The 19,308-nt window shown below is 35.5% G+C and overlaps 1 protein-coding gene across 1 annotated transcript; it reads left to right on the top strand.

Annotated features, from left to right (window-relative positions):
- Positions 1–18,086, top strand: nau (myogenic-determination protein nautilus). The gene is made up of 4 exons (XM_076132624.1): positions 1–689; positions 10,538–10,669; positions 15,750–15,855; positions 16,359–18,086. The coding sequence occupies exons 1-4, from the start codon at positions 408–410 to the stop codon at positions 16,439–16,441; spliced, it is 603 nt and encodes a 200-aa protein (XP_075988739.1). The 5' UTR covers positions 1–407; the 3' UTR covers positions 16,442–18,086.
- The last annotated feature ends 1,222 nt before the right edge of the window (positions 18,087–19,308 follow it).

The following is a 19,308-nucleotide window of genomic DNA, read 5'->3' on the forward strand; positions in this document are numbered from 1 at the left end:
GGCCGCGTCACCCGAAAAAAAAATAAACGTCATCTGTCACATTTTGGCGCGCATTTGAACTTTTTTTTTTACTGTGAAGTGTTGTGAACTAAGGGCTTATTGTAAAAAGTTATTCGTGATATTTAATTAATTTTTTATTAAAACTTTATAATTAAAAGAAAATGTGCAGTTAAATAGAAAATGCGTAAGACGTTTTCTTTTGTGACAAATTTTTATAGAATTTTTAACCGATCGTGGGATATAAATCACGGAACAAAAGAAGAGATTTTAGTAGTCATAAATTAAACATTCAAAAGACATCATGACTTGAGCGGATGAACAAAAAGCTCCTACAAATAGCACATTTTTATCTAACCTACTTAAATTGTAGGTAAAATAATAAAATAATTAAAAATTCAAATAAAAAAATGAGTTACAACACAATGTACGAAAACTACAACAACAACAACTACAAAGAGTTCGAATTTCAAAAAGATGAAAAAAAAGTTTTGAACGAGCAGTGTTGCCAGGTGAAAAACGAGCACAAAAGTGGGGAAAATTTGGAAGAAAAGGAGGAAAGTCATGTGCAGCATGTGTTGGGTCCAAGCCGGCGGTGTTTGGCTTGGGCTTGTAAAGCCTGTAAGAGAAAAACGGCGGCCGTTGACCGACGGAAAGCGGCTACGTTGAGGGAGCGACGGCGGCTCAGAAAAGTAGGTTGTATTATTGATTTTTATGTTTTCGTCGTCTCTCCTATAAGTTTTAAGTAGTTAACTTCTTACTTTAGCTTTTAAACCGCTAGGATTGTAACTTTTCACTTGTTCGGGAAAAGGACAGTTTTTCGTAACTTTGTTTTTGTGGAAATATAGCTTTCTTTCTGTAATAACTATTAATAAAACTTAGTTGAGTAACTATGTAAAGAACTATTTGTTGTGTTACTCATAGTAACAGTTGTAAGTGTAAGGAAGACATGAGCAAACCGAAACAAATAAAGTTTAAGTTAAAATGTATTTACAGCAACTGAAGAACGTAATAAAATTAACATTTTAATGGAGGAACGACAATCTAGACTAGACGTCTTAATTTAATGTAAACTAATTCATGGTCATACATATAGTTAACTTAATGAGAAGTAATGTAGGGTTAACTTTATTCTTTGACTAAAAGCAAGTGTACCATTACGCCTGTTATACCCGAAGGTGGATTCAGAGGTGTATGAAACAAACCATGTTTCCTCATTAACAATGTTAGTCCCATGTAATAGGGGGCGAGCCTATTGAGTATTGCCATATACCGGATACGTTACCAAACTCCGGACTGCTATTAAGAAAAATTTTAATAGATATAAATTAGAAAAAAACCAATTAGCACTTTGTTCGACGTGGGAATCGAAGCCGACACCGTATGATCAATAGTCGGATAAAACGAGTATTTTTTTTATAAATAAGTACGGTTAAATTTCGAACGCTTTACGACTATAACTAGATTTTTTTTAATTAAAATAATAATAATAAATATCTTTGTACAACTCACACATGGTAACAGGACAACCGATAAACATACTTATATACTTCTAAATACATACTTATAAAACTAGGAGCCAGTCCCGTCTTCGCCTAGTTTAAAAAGTTATCTTACAAAAAACCTTGATACCTACTTTTTACACATAAACCTTCCTCTCGAAACTGCTTCAAAACCCGTTGTGTAGTTTTTAAACTTTTAAAGATCTAAGCATACATACATACAAACATAGGGACTTAACTTTTAAACCTGCGCCGAAACGTTAGGCATTTTAAGGTAAAATGTGTGTTCGCGTTAATTCCCGTATTCTATTATACATTAAACATAGGGACAGACGCGGGAAGCGACTTTGCTTTATACTATGTTCTGAAATAAGACATTTCTAACCAATCCAACCAATATCACGTTTTCAACTTACACATGAGAACGTTCAAAGCGCACTTTTAATCCGTCACACGTATAAATAAATATGGCGGCGCGTTCCGTCACGTATTTAAGATTAAAAGATTAGGTTACTGCTCGAATGTCAACCATTTTGTTAAACATAGTTATGACTGTGGTTCCGGTTTAGAATAGCAACGAATTTAAATGAGGATGAACGAAGGATGAGGGGTTTGGGAGAAACTGAAATGGAAGAAAGTCTATGCTTATAATATAAAGTTAAAAAGTTTCGACGTGTTAGTCTTAGACACTTTTGGTTCTAAAACCAAAGTCCACGTGAACGAAGTCGCGGGCGACTGCTAGTTAACATGCTAATATTGTAAATACGAACATCTACTAGTAAAAATATTTTTTTTTTGTTAACCTGTACTGTCCCACTGCTGGGCAAAGGCCTCCCCCATTTTCTTCCAGTCCCCTTTATCTCCTGTTATTCGGGTCCAATTAATATTAAAGGCATCTAGATCGTCACGCCAACGCTTCTTTGGTCTGCCCCGACGGCGACGTCCCTCTGTAGGCTGTCCTCTTCTCTGTCCATGTTTGTCATGGTCCAAACCCCCCCAAAACAAACATGTAAAAATATTAGGTTAGGGAAAAAGTTTTTTCGCATTATAGTATGTGTGAACTTGAAATAAAATCTCTTAGGCTTCAAGAATCACAAATGAGTACACGATTCATTAGGTTTATTTCAGTGAGCTCGTGAGGTACCTAAATATCGAGCTTTTTTGTGTATATGCTATTAAACATCTAGGGAGCCATCAGTTAGTTAGATATTTTAGCAAAATACGAACCCACTTTGCAGTAAAAGTCCTGATAAAAACGGTCCAACAGTCTCGGATATAACTCGGATCAAACAGATAGATAAACAATATACTTTATTAATTACTTATTACCAGAGCTTCATATAAAATAATAAAAATCTGATATTTTGATATCACAAAACGACATTTCAGTCGAATTTACTACCTCTCAAAAGCTACCAAAAATCTTCAAAAATACATAAACACTGTCCCTCAAAAAGTAACAACCTATTAATAAAATTGCAACCTGAAAACGATAAACATAAAATAATGCATTAAAGTTAAAACGAAAAGGGTGGGCAGACACGTGCGCGCGCGCTTCTAACTCACAGTGACATCTAGTCTCAAGGGACGTGAAGCACTTTAAATACAATTAATGATGAGACTGCTATTGTGGCTTCTTCTCCTTCTTATCGTATGGTTAGTGGTCAACCTAGTGTCAAATTTGTTCAAGCCGGAAGACCTTTGACGTGACTTAACGAATGTTATCTTAATTGACAACTACCGAGACCGGCTTTTTACGAGCCATACGAAGCACGAAGACGCCTAGTCCAAATACCTCTATGCGGTCACCCATCTATATAATGTCCGCGCCAAGGTTTGCTTAACTTACAGATCGTTTACTAACCGGTGAGCGCAACTGGCTATGGGTGCCTTATAAAAGCGGTAGTTATAATCTAAAAGGGTCGGCAGACACGTGCGCGCGCGCTTCTAACTCACCGTGACATCTAGTCTCCAGGGACGTGAAGCACTTTAAATACAATTAAATGATGTGACAGCACATTGTGGCTAAATATAGTTTTTAGTATTTATTTTACCAAAATAAACGAAGATACTTAAATCTCCCATTTTAGTATTTTATGAATATTTGTCTTATACGGACTAATATTGCAAAACGGCAAAACGCGAGGATATTTTTAACACCTCTTCCTATACCTTCAAGTATAACAGGTGTGATGTTATTAATGTATGTATGTATATCTTTATATGGAGCAATATAAGGGTTGCAAAGGTCAGTAATTGCTGTTTAAATACTGTTAATGTTGATGTTTAGGACATAGATCGCGATATGAATGCTCGCTACGGGTTCCCAAATTACAATGAAAATATATCAATATTTATATATTATTATCATCTTACCAAATATTGTCCAAATTAGACCACACATTCACTTCCTCGTTTACAGTATAAAGTATAACCAACCACGAAAAAGGGCCCTTTAAAATTAGTTAACAACGGCCCCGCGATCTTAAAGGTCTTAAACATATTGAGTTTCTCCCAGTTTCGGAAGGCACGTTAATTTATGGGTCCAGACTGTCATTTTCATAGATCTTTGAAAGTCGTTAAAACAGTAGTCAGAAGCTTGAAAAGTCTGACCACCAGTCTTACCGAAGGGTAGCGTGCTATAACCCAGGTTACTGGGTTGTGGAGGTCCGAAAGGAAGTAGCTCGATGTAAAATACTGATGGCTAGGCTGATGAATAAACCATTTCCCTAGCAATCTGAATCCAATAACCGAACAAAATTTATACCATCAAATCTCTATTAAAAGGGTGATTTAACACGTGCGCGTGACTTCCCCTGGGATCTTTGACATTTTAACTACAATAAAGTGACGTGACAACTTGAAGCTTTTAAACCAACACTCATCTGTCGAAGCAGTTTAGTTTAATTCGGGATATTTTAAGAATGAAATGTACTAATTATTTCCTGTGCGATAGAAGATGGGAGATTTTAGTTTAAGTGCGGAGTATATAAGTATGAAAATTTTAAATAATGTTAAATCTATATTGGTACTTGGGTCGATTTTTATGACATTAAGCAGAGTGACAAAGCTAGGGTGAAAAAAGAGGAAAAGGTATGTTCTCATTCAAATGAATATGATGCCTCCGTGGCGCAGTGGTTTAGGTCGCCACGCCGATACCACTGCGTCAGGAGGTCGTGGGTTCGATTCCCACTTGGAACAATTATTTGTGCGAGCCACAAATAATTGTTTCGGGTCTGGTTGTGCTTTGTGTCCGTTGTTTGTATGTTTGTAAAAGTCCCCGCGACACAAGAGCAATTCTTAGTGCGGGAGTAGTCTTAAAAAAAAAAGATATAATTTTGGTAGTCTAACTGTTATACCAGGAAATTAATTACTTATAAATACACAAATATCGGCAGATTTGTAGCCTATAGTAATAACTAATATTTAAGTAAACCTTATTTTTTCCAGTTTTATTTTAGACAGTTTATTATTCAAATATGTTTTTATTGTTATCAATAAAAGTAATATTATTAAGTAAAACGAAATTTCACTCGACGCATAACTTAAATCACTTATTAAGCGTCAACTTATCTAGTTTCAGTGTGACCTATAACAAAACCTAAAAGTTTGGCGACCTTTTACAAGTTACATTAGTTTAGTATTAGGACGCCCACTCAACACCCTACACTAATACTCTTTACACTCCCACTACCTACCCACTTAGTAGTTTCTGTTTATAATCATAGTTAACTAGCTGAACCGCAACTTCGCTGGCGTCACATAAGAGAATGAGTCATAATATTCCCCATTTTTGTAACATTTTTTACTGGTATTCTGCTCCTATTGGTCGTAGCGTGATGATATATAGCTTAAAGCCTCAAAAATGGGCTATCTAACATTGAATTTTTCAAATCGGACCTGTAGTTCCTGAGATTAGCGCGTTCAAACAAACAAACAAACTCAACTTTATAATATTAGTAAAGATAAATAGATCAAATCACAATCTAATAGTCTGTTGGTAATTTGTATATCCTACTAATATTATAAATGCGAAAGTTTGCGAGAATGTATGTATGGATGTTACTCTTTCACGCAAATACTACTGAACCGACTACGAAATTTGGTATATAGGTAGTTGAATACCCAGAATAACACATAGGCTACTTTTTATCCCGGAGTTCCCGAGGGATCGGGATTTACACGGGAAGGGTTTCCACGCGGACGAAGTCGCGGGCGGCCTCTAGTAATACATACATAGATACATAACATTACATGCTACAATCCTTGCAAAGTTATTGTCTTGGTATATTTTACTTTGTATTTACGAAAACTAATAGTTTATCATGAGAAAATACATTTATTAACTATATATTTACAATATAAAATATGGATACAAAAGGAGTGCGTCACGCGTCGTAGAATTTCTCCTCACCATCGTCGACTGGTAACGTACCCAGAATGCTGGCGGCAAAATTAATATTAACTTACATAAGTACTTTACAATACCAATGAATAATCGACACAAAATATACTTCAAAGCTCACAAAAAAAGCTTCAAAAAGCAAAATAAAAAAAACATTTATTGATATTTTTTATATTTTTATAATAAGTCAACGTTTGCCTTAATTCTGACAGATTTATGTAAAACAATCATAATATAAACGGCTTTACAAAATGGTGGGATAGTTGTTTAAAAATAAATGGTGGCCCGTTTGACGGTGGTAGTAAATTTGTTTTTATGTGAAATTAAGATGTGTCGCGTAAATTTTAAACTTTATTGCATGTTTCAGTGGCTATTTTTAATGTAAGAATTCGTTCACAACGGTACAGCTTTTTGTTATATTTTCATTCAGATTGTAATATACATAGGTACAGCGTAGAAATTTTATTAGTTTTTGCCTGCGAGTTCGTCCGCGTAGTTTCTGACTTAGAACATAATTTTCATACAAACTTTCATCCCCTATTTTATCCCCTTGGGGGTAGAATTAACTAAAATCCTTACTTAGCGGATGCCTACGCCATAACATCTACCTGCATGGCAAATTTCAGCCCGATCCGTCCAGTGGTTTGGGCTGTGCGTTGATAGATCATTATATCAGTCAGTCAGTCACCTTTGAATTATATATATTTAGATAGATGTATGTTCATATTTCGAAAGACAACTCCCGCACTAAGAATTGCTCATATGCTGCGAGGACTTTTACATACATACAAACGGACACAAAGTACAACCAGACCCGAAAAAAATATTTGTGAGTCATTGTTTCATGTGGGAATCAAACCCACGAGTGACTTAAACCACAGCGCCACGGAGGCAGTGAAATATTCATAAAAAATAACTTTTCATCAATATGAACTATCCTTAACCCGTATTCAATTAAACCACACATTTTTATAAACATCGTAACCCGGCCCTAATAGTCTCAATGCGGGAATAAATTACGTACATTTTGAATTTTTAATGTTAATTGACATTACAGTAGTATAATTGCAAATGATAAGTGTTCTAGCTTTCTTATCTGACGTACTCCTACGTAAATATCTAATGAAACGTATATAAATCTTGAACTGTTCATTAAAAATGTTAGTTTTAAAAGGCCCTGAAATAGTTTGAGATTATTGTTTTAAATCGGCCTTGTGAGAATTGTTATCTATTCGTTGTTCGTTATATATTTATACTAATATTATAAAGATGATGAGTTTGTTTGTTTGAACGCGCTAATCTCAGGAACTACTGGTCCTGATACTGTACTGATAGTCAATTTATCGAGGAAGGCTATAGGCTATATATCATCACGCTACGACCAATAGGAGTAAAGTAGCAGTAAAAAATGTTACAAAAGCGGGAAAATTTTTTACCCATTCTCTCTTATGTGACGCAAGCGACTTCGCTTGCGTGTTTTATAAAAGTAAATAGTGAGATCACGGATCATGACTTTGTAAAAGTAAGAACAGCCGGGGAATAATTTGTAGGTTAAGTAACGCTTGGCGCGGACATTCTATGATGGATGAATGCGTAGTATTTGAACTGAGCGTCTCCGTGCTTCGGAGGGCACGTTAAAGTCGGTCCCAGTTGTTGTTAATAAGATTACAGTCGTTAAAGCACGTCAAAGGCCTTCGGGCGTTTTGACTTATTTTGACACTAAGTTGACCACTAACCACAACATAAGACAAAAGAAAATATACTTAATAAGTATAATCTATTATTAGTACGACTATACTGTGTACGGATTATAATAGGGTATTAATAATATGGTAGTTATTGTACAACATTCAATTCATACTGAATTTCAGGAAATCACTGAAAACGGTTGACAGTTCGATTAGCGATATTTCTACCAGTTTGGTGGCGGAAATCTCATGTCGATTTCAGTCGCGTTCAGCCTGAAGAGCTCGTGTAGATAACCAATAGTGACCAGAGTTGTCTAAACTTAGGATACCTATTTTTGAACTAAATACTATAAGCATGAAACGCTATAGGTTTTTTATACTTTCTCTGTAATTACTATGTTATTAATTAGACGTGTCGCCGCGTCGTTATAATATTTTAAATTCGAAAGTTTAATATTCAATCATGCTTAAATAACTGAACGGATTTAGATATAATTTGGTACACAGATAGCTTATAACCTGGATTAACAAAAGGGCTTAGGGCGAAATCGAGTAATATTAAAATTGCAGAAGTTTTCATGTTTGTTTCAATCTAAAACCACGGAACGGAATTTAATAAAATCGTGGATTAACACATAGGATACTGTTTATCCCGGACAATCTTATTCCGTAGACGAAGTCTCGGACAGAAGCTGGAATATTAGGTTGGGGAAAAAGTCTTTTCGCATTACAGTATGTATGAACTGTAATAAAATCTTTTCTCTACACAAAAATGCTCGATATTTGGATACCTCACGAGCTCACTGATAGAAACCTAATGAACCGTGTACTCATTTGTGATTCTTGAAGCCAAAAAGATTTAATTACAAGTTAATACATACTATAATGCGAAAAGACTTTTCCCCGACCTAACACATTCCGATAATCATTACGAGTTAGTTCCTTAAAACTTCTAAGATGCGCCATAGACATTTCAAAAAGTAATATATTCGTCGATCACTGATGCTGAAAGCGTCGTAAGTCTCTTCTGAAGTCAAATTTCATAGCTTACCTAATATTTTAAACGTCAAACTATAAGAAGTTTTCAAACAAAACTAGAAACCAGCGATGAATGAATTCTCTAATTGTATCATTAATTTAATTATTCAAACAACTTCTCTTAGATGACAGTGTACGAAAATAACATTTAAAATAGTAAAAAAATATAAATTTTCGAACTGTCTTCATAAATTACAGATAATACAACTAAAATAAAGTTTCGTTTTGAAACCGTGGCTTATTAGGCATGAGCCATTGAATTCAACCGACCCGTTAAAAAAAAAAGAAAACGCCAACATGGCGGATGTCCTAAATTCAAATGTGTTGTAACAATTTATAAATTCTAATTTTATTGGTTGTTATTTTGACTTATTTTGACGCATCGTCGCTTTTCACTCCATAGCCAGTAGCGCTCACCGATCGGTAAACGATCTGTGGGTTAAGCAAACCTTGACGCGATCATTCGGTAGATGGGTGACCGCATGGTGATATTTGAACTAGGCGTCTCCGTGTTTTGGAGAGCACGTAAAAAGTCGGTCCCGGTTGTTGTCAATTAAGATAACAGTCGTTAAGTCACGTCAAAGGCCTTCGAGCGGCTTGAACAACTTTGACACTAGGTTGACCACTAACCATACGATAAGAAGAAGAAGACTAAATAAATAATTAATATACAATATACAAGACCTTTTAATACACATTAATTATTCATAACTAAACAATACTTAACAATCTACAAGGGAAATCTACGGTAAGTAGTTATATTTTGGTAAAAACTTTTTAATCGTTCCTTCAAGAGCTTACCTCGGCGTTTACCTGGAACGCGAAATTAAAAAAAGCCGGCTAAGCGCGAGTTGGAGACACACAAGACGGGTTCCGTACTAAAATAAATCTATAACAACGGTAAAATACGTCTTCAAAACTTTAAATTTTACTTTAAATAGACAACTCCCACACTAATAATTGCTCTTGTGTCGCGGGGACTTTTACAAACATACAAATAAGAGACACAAAGTACAACCAGACCCGAAACAACTATTTGTAGATCGCACAAATATTAGTTCCGCGTGGGAATCGAACCCGCTACCTCTCGACGGCTGATATGAGCTGATAGAAGCGTGGTGACAATCTTAACCACTGCGCCACGGAGGCCGTCAAAACAAATTTGTTGTATGCAAACTCGTTTTAATATTTTTTGTTTTGTTTTTTAGTATTTGTTGTTATAGCGGCAACAGAAATACATCACCTAAGACAATTTTAACTGTCTAACTATCACGGTTCATGAGATACAGCCTGCTGACAGACAGATAAGTCTTACCCTCTTATTCATAAAAATATATGAAGTTATGCTTATAAAGAGTTTTGTTTCTTTCACTCCTTAGCGAAATGAAAAAGAGAAAACATATAGTAGTTAGTTAACTAAAATAGGTTTATAGTATGTTTATGAATAAGAGGGTTAGTATGCGATTTAGTTTATATCCTTTAGCTACGGAACCCCGAAAAGAAATCTTTCCCGCGCGTAATCTAAGTCGGGATTAAATTTTTCGTTTTTTTTCATAAAATGGAGGCACCGGAGCGATGTATATTTCCGGGATTTCTTTATTAAAATGTATTTATTCTTATACCTGTGGCTTGTTTATGTTTAAATACGGTTTTTTATATGTATACGATTGTACTTTATATATCACTGAATGTGTCCTACTAATATTATAAATGCGAAAGTTTGTGAGAATGTATGTTTGTATGTATAGATCTTTCAAACTACGCAACGGATTTTAAAGCGGTTTTTTTTAATAGATAGGGTGATTTTAGAGGAAGGTTTATGTGTAAAAGTTTTAAAGGCCGCTAGTAAGTTACAATATACTGATGTATATGTAACACAATTAACTAAATAGATTGTTTTTGCACAGGTAAACGCCGCATTTGAAGAGCTTAGAATAAGAGCGCGCGCCGGGAGCGGTCGACTGCCCAAGCTGGAGATATTGAGAGCTGCCATACAACACATAGAGAGATTGCAGGCTGCGTTGAGAGCCGCTGCTGTGGTACGTTACATTACATTAAGAAGCGCCTATTATAATTCAACGAGGAAGAAACTTCGCAAAAAAAATCGGTTTTTTTCGTTTGGTTATTGGTCAACCACAGAAAAACAACAGAATTATGGTTAGTTCTTCCCAAGTTTACTTTAACTCCAAGCCTCGTTTGTATGTAATTTGAATTTTCTAAACCTAAAAGACAAATATCGATTTAGATAACGTGATAATCTTTAGATTAGTTTTCGTCCGCGGGGATAAGATTTCCCGGGCTGAAAAGTATGGTTGTGTGTTAATCGAGGTTATAAACTGCCTGTGTACCAAATTTCATCAAAATCCGTTCATTAATTTAAGCGTGATTGAGTAACTACATACAAACATCTATCCAAACTTGCAAACTTTTTGTTAATAAGAGTTTCTAACCGCGACTTATTTTGCGTAAAAAGATTTTTAAATTTGTTTTTATGTGATCGAACACCAAACATACATCATCACATATCTTCGCATTTATTTTATTACTGTTATATAAACGGAACAAGTTAATATTAAATCTATGTTTTAACAACAAGACTTAGTAGACGAGAATTTCTGAGAATCATATGCGCTCGTGTACCGGGAACCGGCTGTTTGTCAAAATTAATTAATTTGATATGTGCAGTGGGCAACATCACTACAAAATTCAGAATATATTAATAGTACTAGTTTATGCCCACGGCTTTGGTCACAATAATAGCGTTTATAAGTACCTACATACCTAGAATATAATCTAGTTTCCAGTAGTAGGTACCTACTAAGTATTTAGTTTGTCAGGTTAGGGCGCGATCCCACTATGTCGTAACGATTAATTTATTGTTGGACGTCTGTCGTCTCTAGCTGTTCTCATTATAACGATTGTTTGCCATCAAAAAAATGTATCGTTTAGAGACTGTCATATCTAGCCGTCCGTCGACAGTAAGTCGTGTCGTTCTATATGTGAACACCTCCATTTAAACATATAAGCCACGACACTTAACGATTATCTGTCGTCACGACATAGTGGGAACGCGCCTTAACAGTTTAAAATGTGAAAATGACAGACTATAAGAGTATGTACAGTCACCTTCCAAAGTCGCTGAACAGATCAAATCTACTAAATACCTGTACTTAATAAAATTTCCGGTGTATATTTTGTTTTTTAGTCGCGACAATAACTTATAGCATTTTATTGTGTACGGGTATATTGTAAATTTAATTCTGTTCAGCGACTTTTGGAGCTGACTGTACATGTACATATGTACATAATATCTTGCTCTTTTCGACAAAAATACTAAATATATTTTCATGCAATTTGGTACATGCAGTGTGTACTTAAATAAAATCCATACTCCATACTAATATTATAAATGCGAAAGTAACTCGGTATGTCTGTCTGTCTGGCTGTTACTCAATCACGCCTAAACTACTGAACCAATTTGCATGAAATTTGGTATGGAGATATTTTGATACCCGAGAAACGATATAGGCTACTTTTTACCCCGGGAAAATGACGCATTCCCGAGGTGGCATGGTGGACGAAGTCGCGGGTAAAAGCTAGTATAGTATAACTGTATAAATAGTATTTCGCATGGCTTTGGCTGCATCTCTTTTCATTCCATTGAGAGCATGAAACGTCTTGCTACATATTACAAAATCTTATAATTATTGTGCCATTGCTGATACTATGTTTTCTATATCGGTTTAGAGGCGTATCAACATAGTAATTTATAGATAATAAACATAATTTATTGCATTTTTCTTTAAAGAATTGTTTTAAGGCAGTCCCGTAGCACATAAATATGAATTTATGATGTAAAGAGGCGGTGCCGTAGAATAATATATGTATATGAAAATCATAAATATAATAATACGTAAAATTTCAGGTAATTTTATTACAATCTCTGGGAAAATATGTATGGGAACCACAAAATATTTTAGCCCTGTTTTTAAAAGACATGATTTTGATATTTTTCTATCAATAAAGTTAGAGTATTAATTTATATACATTATACGTAAATTCTCGCTATTTTTGGTAGGGGTAGGCAGAGACCAAAGAACGCTACTTGGTACGATCCTTACAAACTTCCCTTACTTCATTCACATCCATACATCTTGTCATACAGGACCGATATCTACTTATAATGATAAAAAAACTGGCATAAAGCTACTCTCTAAGATCAGTTTCATAATAAACTGAAACCAGTTTGAAGTTTTCAGTAAATTGTTTAATGCATCAAAGCCAAAAGTAGAATCTAACCCATCCATACTTAATCCTTACGAATGGCAGAGTGGAATTGTCTGTTTGTGTGTTACGCTTTTGCGGCTAAACTACTGGACTGATTGACGATATATTTTGCGATGTAATATTCTGGAAAAGACTGCCTGCCATTAAAAAAAAACTCGAAAGTCTATTGTCTTTCAGTTTCGTCCGCTGGAAATCCTCTCTTAGTGCTCCTCTAGAAATCTTCATACCGAATTTCAAGTTTCTACGCTCAGTAGTTTCGGCTGTGCGTTGTCAGTAACGGAAGAGTTTAAAATATATAATGATGATAACATGCGAAGTTCCCGTGGGATTTTCAGGAAACAAATTATCTTACGCTTTTTCTCGGGTCGCCAACAATTTTTCAACTAATATTCATATTATACAAATCGGTTCAGTGGGTCAGGCAGCAATACACAGACAGACAGAATTACTTCCACATATAGTATACATATCTGAAATATTATCACAAGCGAGTGCAGCCACAGTACAATCCTAGTACATTGAACATAGATCGCAATTCTCAAGCGTCACCCGTCAAGATGTTAAATCGTCATTAATATGCGTCCGCGCATTATTTATACGTACACGTGCAAGCAACATCGAAATAGAATACACAGAAATATATACGAACTTAGTTTTAACATATATATTTAGTAGGATCACCATGATTGTTTAAAAAGTCGGACAAAACGACGGGAAAAAGGACGACCGTGATATAATTTTAACACATAATATTACGACTGTTATCTCCGAAGGTAGAGACCCGCGTTTCGACATTAACAATGATAGTCCCATGTAATAGGGGGCGAGCCTATAGCCATATACCGGGCACGTTACCAAACTCTAGTTGAAATAAAAGTGGGTCTTCGTCCGGGAATCGTGCCTGAGACCTCGTGTTCAGCAGTCGGATACCGGTTGTTGTCAATTAAGATAACTATGAAAAGCCATGTCAAAAGCCTTGCGGGTGGCTTGCACAACTTTGACACTAGGTCGACCACTAACCATACGATATAATAAAAAGTAATCGATTCTGAACTATAGATAGATATGCACGATTCTGTACAGTCGGTACTTTCGAGTATCGAGAGTTTGACATTTAGAATGTACTGCCAAAATAGTTTCTACGACGCCCGCTAGAGGCGCTGAACCGATTCTGATACAACATTTTTAGTTAGTTAGCCGATTGTCAGTAGTCGATAGTGGTAGAGAATTGAGCTACAGTAGCTCAATTCTCTATGGCTATCGACTACCGAAAACCGACCTGTCATCGAGAAATTTTGTATGGAAATCTTATCAGCGCCTCTGACGGGCGTCGTAGGAACCTTTTTAGCAGTACATTCTAAATGTCAAAATTCGATAGCTAGCCGGTTGTCGGTAGTCGATAGTGGTAGAGAATCGAGGTACGGTTGTCAGTAGTTAGGTTATTCGTCTGGTGCTAAGGACTATGTCCTGTTTCATCCCAGACTCATGGTAACGCTACTCAGATACAAATACAGACGGAATCATTTTAATTGCTATAAGATTCGCGTTAAGAGCGTACATAAATTGTGGTGAGCATTACTTTAAGTTGATTTCAACATAATTAGATGGTTTAGGTTTAGTATTTTTGTTTTTATTCTTGTAGAACTTCTTTCGTATTGAAAGGATAAAATACCGGGCTAAGAAAAAAATAAAATTAGAGAAAATGTATTTATTTATATCTTAATTAAGCTTCTTGATTTTAAATATTGGTATTGGGTCTTAATGCATTTTATAAAAAACTCGGTTTTTTATACTTTTTTCGTCATATATGTATTGTTAGCCTAATAAAACTTCAAAAGTTAACGTACCCCGAAATTAAGTATTTCTCAAAAGAAAATACGAATCCATAAAAACATTTTAAGTAATGACTATAAAATGCGTTTGTTTGTTCGACCTTTTTTCACGTGAAAACGACTTAACTGATTTGGACAACATTAGACATATATTCGGCAGGCAAAAATCATAGGCGATTTTTTACTTTATACCTTGAAAACGTTGAAAAAAACTATTCACTTAGAAATCCCTACACAAAGACCACACAAGTATCCAGCATTGAACCTTAAAATAGTAATAATAAAACGAACCAAGCTTGATAGATTATAACAAACGAGACGTCGGGCGATTCGTTTAATTGTACGCGTCAAGTACCTGAGTTTAATTGTTGAATGAAATCCAGAGACATTAGGGAGTAATATGTTCTTTTTACGTTTAAAACTAACAGGATTCTTTCCACGAATATGACCGCGTCAAAAGGTTACACGAGATAAAAAGTTTCCTATGTAATAATCCAGATTATAATTTAAACTATCAGTGTACCAAGTTTCATCAACATCTGTCTATTTGTTTTTTCGCGTTGGAGTAACAAACATAATAATATATTATTATAATATATTGAGGTCAAAATAAGATAACAGTCATTAAGCCACGTCAAAGGTCTTCGGGCGGCTTGAGCAACTTTAATACATAGATATATATTTTGGGACAATTCACACACGGTCATTTGATTCCAAACTAAGGAGAATTTGTACTATGGTAATCAGACAACTGATAAACATACCTATATACTTCTAAATTAACATCCAGGCTCAGAACAAATACTCGTGCTCATCACACAAATATTTATCCCGGGTGGGATTCGAACCCGCCACACGCGGCGCCGCGGTTGTTGCGGCGAGGTGACCACTGAAAACACTGCGCCAAACGTGCAGTTAAACAAAGTTAACTTTGACACTAGGTTGACCACTAACCATACGATAAGAAGAAGAAATATTAACTTTTGTTTTTTTGTTACAGTTAGAGTCTGAAAGCTGTAAAAGTTACATGGAGTCGCCCGTGACGTCACAACGACAGTATGACGTCAGAGAAACCAAGACCGAGAAGGAAAAACCTTTCTTAAATAGTAAGTTTTACTATTTTTAAAATACATACATACAAATTATCACGCCTTTTTCCCATATGAGTAGGCAGAGACCAAAGAACGCCACTTGGTACGATCGTTACAAACTTCCCTTGCCTATACAGGATCGATATCTACTTATTATGATAAAAAACGTATTTAAAGAGACATCGCCGATATGGCCTGTGTATGTCTTAACTAATTACATGCATATTTACTTCTAAAAAGTGTACATAAACTGTCTCTCTAATAAACGTCTTATAAGCCCTGATTTATTTTTGTTACTTTCTATTTTGTATGCGAGTGAAAGTGACAAAACAACAAGTGACCAACAGAAACAAGAACAACTAATTAACATTTTGCCAGACTCAGAAATCGAACCTTTGTGATCAGCGATGAGAAGATTTGATTTAGTTTTAAACGTAAATTGCCACTCGAATCACAAAATAAAAATGTTGTTGTCAAAATTACTCGATATTTTTTTACAATGGACATATTTTTTTCAGATGACAGTCCGTCGTGCGGTGTGAACAGTCTGGCTCGTTTACGATGCATCGTTCAAGCACTGGCTAGCAAAGAAACACCGTGATTACACCATTACAATCCCACTGCTGGGACTCTCAGTTGAGAATATAGTCCACCACACTGATCAAGTACAGAAAATATAGAATTTTTAGATTTGTTAAGGTTTAAGATGGATTTTTGCCTTGTAAAAGTATATCTCAGCTATTGACATTTTAAATTATTTACATCAACAATAAACTAATTATATATACAAATAGATAAAAAATAAATAAAAGAAACAAGTATTGAAACATACAATACATATCTCAGTTAATTTAAAAAAAAATGCTGAATAGAATTTCCAACAGAAATTTGCCGGCTGCGAAAAGTTAAGTCAAATACAACTTTTTTAAATCTAATGGACAATGTTAGGGAATTATTCTGGTATCAAAAAAGTCTGCCGGAAAATTAATATCACACCTAATTGGTTTTCAATTGTAAGGTGTGACGCGGCCCGTGACTGTTAAATAATTATAAACAAATTTTAGATTAAAACCTCTCAGGCTTGCTACACACATATTTGGTGCTATTTATTGGCCTTGCCGGGCGGCAAAATCGAATATGTGTAGATGGACCTACGGCACAAAGTACGACCAGACCCAAAAAAAATATTTGTGGATCGCAGAAATAATTGCCTGTGTGGGAGTCGAACCCACGACTTCTTTACACCGATGCAATGGTAGCGGCGTTGCGGTCTAAACCACTGCGCCACGGAGGCAGCGATAGAAGCGCTAATCATATTTTCATACAATACTGGCTGACCCGGCAAACGTTGTTATGCCATATACCTAAATAAAAAAAGTGTCACCTAGGGGTATGAAAAATAGATGTTGGCCGACTCTCAGACCTACTCAATATGCTCACAAAGGAGAACGGCAGATTTCGTACAGCTTAAAGTTGGTGTTGTTTCGTTACAGAATTTGTACCACTTATCAAGGGGACTAAGTCACTTATTTTTATTTGGGAGTATTATTTTTAGAAGTCCGGATTAATTAATAATTCAGGAAGAAAGATTTGATTGATTAAATAATATTTTTTGGTCTATGGCTTATATTTATCATATTTGTTTGTTATATTTGACAACTAAAGAAAAAGAAAATCTCGTCAGACGTCACTGTTAGTCTGACGTCTACGCATCCGTGTTGTTTTGGATTGTGGTTTTGACAGCATCTGAGCAACTTAGCGAACTAAAACGGGGCTTCTTCAAATGGACATAACTTTTACCTCCCAACTTTTAAAAATATAAGAATTTTAAAATAAGCTTGTTTATCATATTAGCTATCAATTAAAACAAAAAGTAAACCTAAACATGACATTTTATAAGCTGTACGAATTCTTCATACAAACCTGCCGTTCGCCTTTCATGAGAATCGGTGAAGCCGTTTCGGAGGAGTATGACAACGAAAACTGTGACGCGAGAATTTTATATATTAGATTTCTCGATAGGTAACCAATTGTCGATAGTGAATAGAAATAAAGAATCGCTGCTGTATATGTGTGTAGCAAAAAATATACAATATTAATCCTATTATGTATAACAAAGATAGTACTCGCAGTGTGGTCGGAATTAGACTTATTTAGTTAGTAAACTATTTATTATAGACTACGTTGTGATTAGATATTATCATGAATGCTCAATATTTGTTAAAACGACAATAAATAATATAAGGACTTGCAATATATACGTTGTTTTATTTAGTAATTCAATTGAAACTATTCAATTCTCGAATCTCGCCAACCAACCAACTTTGAGAATATTGAGTACCTACATAATTTATATGCCGTTACATAGTAACAAGTGTAGAGTAATAACCTAATAAACCTCAGCAAAGACAGCATCAAGAAAATACTTGGTGCTTTCACAGGGCACTACGGCACGAACTACATGCTTAATAAAATAGGAGCCATAGATGACCCTAAATGCAGGCACTGCAATGAAGAAGCAGAAACCATGAAACAGTGCGAGTGTGATGCTTTAGGAAGGAAAAGAATGCATCTTCTAGGATGCGGTTACCATAAGCCAGACGACTACAGGCTGCTTCCGGTGGGGTGCATAGCAAAACTGCTAAGTATTGCCCCCCGACGTCTAGAGTAGCAAAGGAGGGGGTGACACAAAGGATCAGGAATGGTCGAAGTGTCAGCCAGGCATTAACTGGCACACCCACCCCTAAGATGAGACGAGAACAAGTGTAGAGGAATTAGTATTTACGAAAATTGTCTTAGTGTCTACAGTACAGTAATAAGATCATTTTGCCATTGTCACAGGCATCGACGCCTTTTTGAAAATGGCCAAATGCGAATATCTTAAAAATGATGTATCCCTGTTCACATCTTTGAAACCATTTTCACGAAAAACTTGTATGGTGCTCTTTTTACAGCTAAGCTTCTCAGAGACATAAATTCTTTTAGCAGAATGATCGCTAAAAGTAACCCGGGCGGGTAAAAAACTAGTACTAATATAACACACAATGTTTTATGAAAATTACAGACCTATTCACTAATAATATTTTTTTTTGCTTCTTTAATCCTATATTCTAGACATAATTAGAGAGTTTTATGTTCTTATATTGTGATATCTCTTAATGATTAGCACCAATTTCGTAGTTGAAATCGACTCTCCCTTGCTCCGCGCGGTTTGCATTAATAATGTTAACTCAAAACCTTAACAAATTGTAATCGCTTTACAGGTGAAAACCGCATTCAAGCCCGTTTAGAAGATTTCGAGTCTTCTTCTTCTTATCGTATGGTTAGTGGTCAACCTAGTGTCAAAGTTGTTCAAGCCGCCCGAAGGGCCTTTGTCATGGCTTAACGACTGTTATCTTAGTAGACAACAACCGGGACCGACTTTTACGTGCCCTCCGAAGCACGGAGACGCCCAGCTCAAATACCACT

The sequence above is a fragment of the Anticarsia gemmatalis genome, chromosome 28 (assembly GCF_050436995.1).
Source record: "Anticarsia gemmatalis isolate Benzon Research Colony breed Stoneville strain chromosome 28, ilAntGemm2 primary, whole genome shotgun sequence".
In the NCBI taxonomy this organism is placed as follows: domain Eukaryota; kingdom Metazoa; phylum Arthropoda; class Insecta; order Lepidoptera; family Erebidae; genus Anticarsia; species Anticarsia gemmatalis.

What these genes read in the sequence shown, in the direction of transcription:
- nau (XM_076132624.1), top strand. Translation starts at nt 408, where the DNA reads ATGAGTTACAACACAATGTACGAAAACTACAACAACAACAACTACAAA. An exon ending in AGCGACGGCGGCTCAGAAAA is followed by an intron (nt 690 to 10,537) that starts GTAGGTTGTATT and finishes GTTTTTGCACAG; the next exon opens with GTAAACGCCGCATTTGAAGA. An exon ending in GGAAAAACCTTTCTTAAATA is followed by an intron (nt 15,856 to 16,358) that starts GTAAGTTTTACT and finishes TATTTTTTTCAG; the next exon opens with ATGACAGTCCGTCGTGCGGT.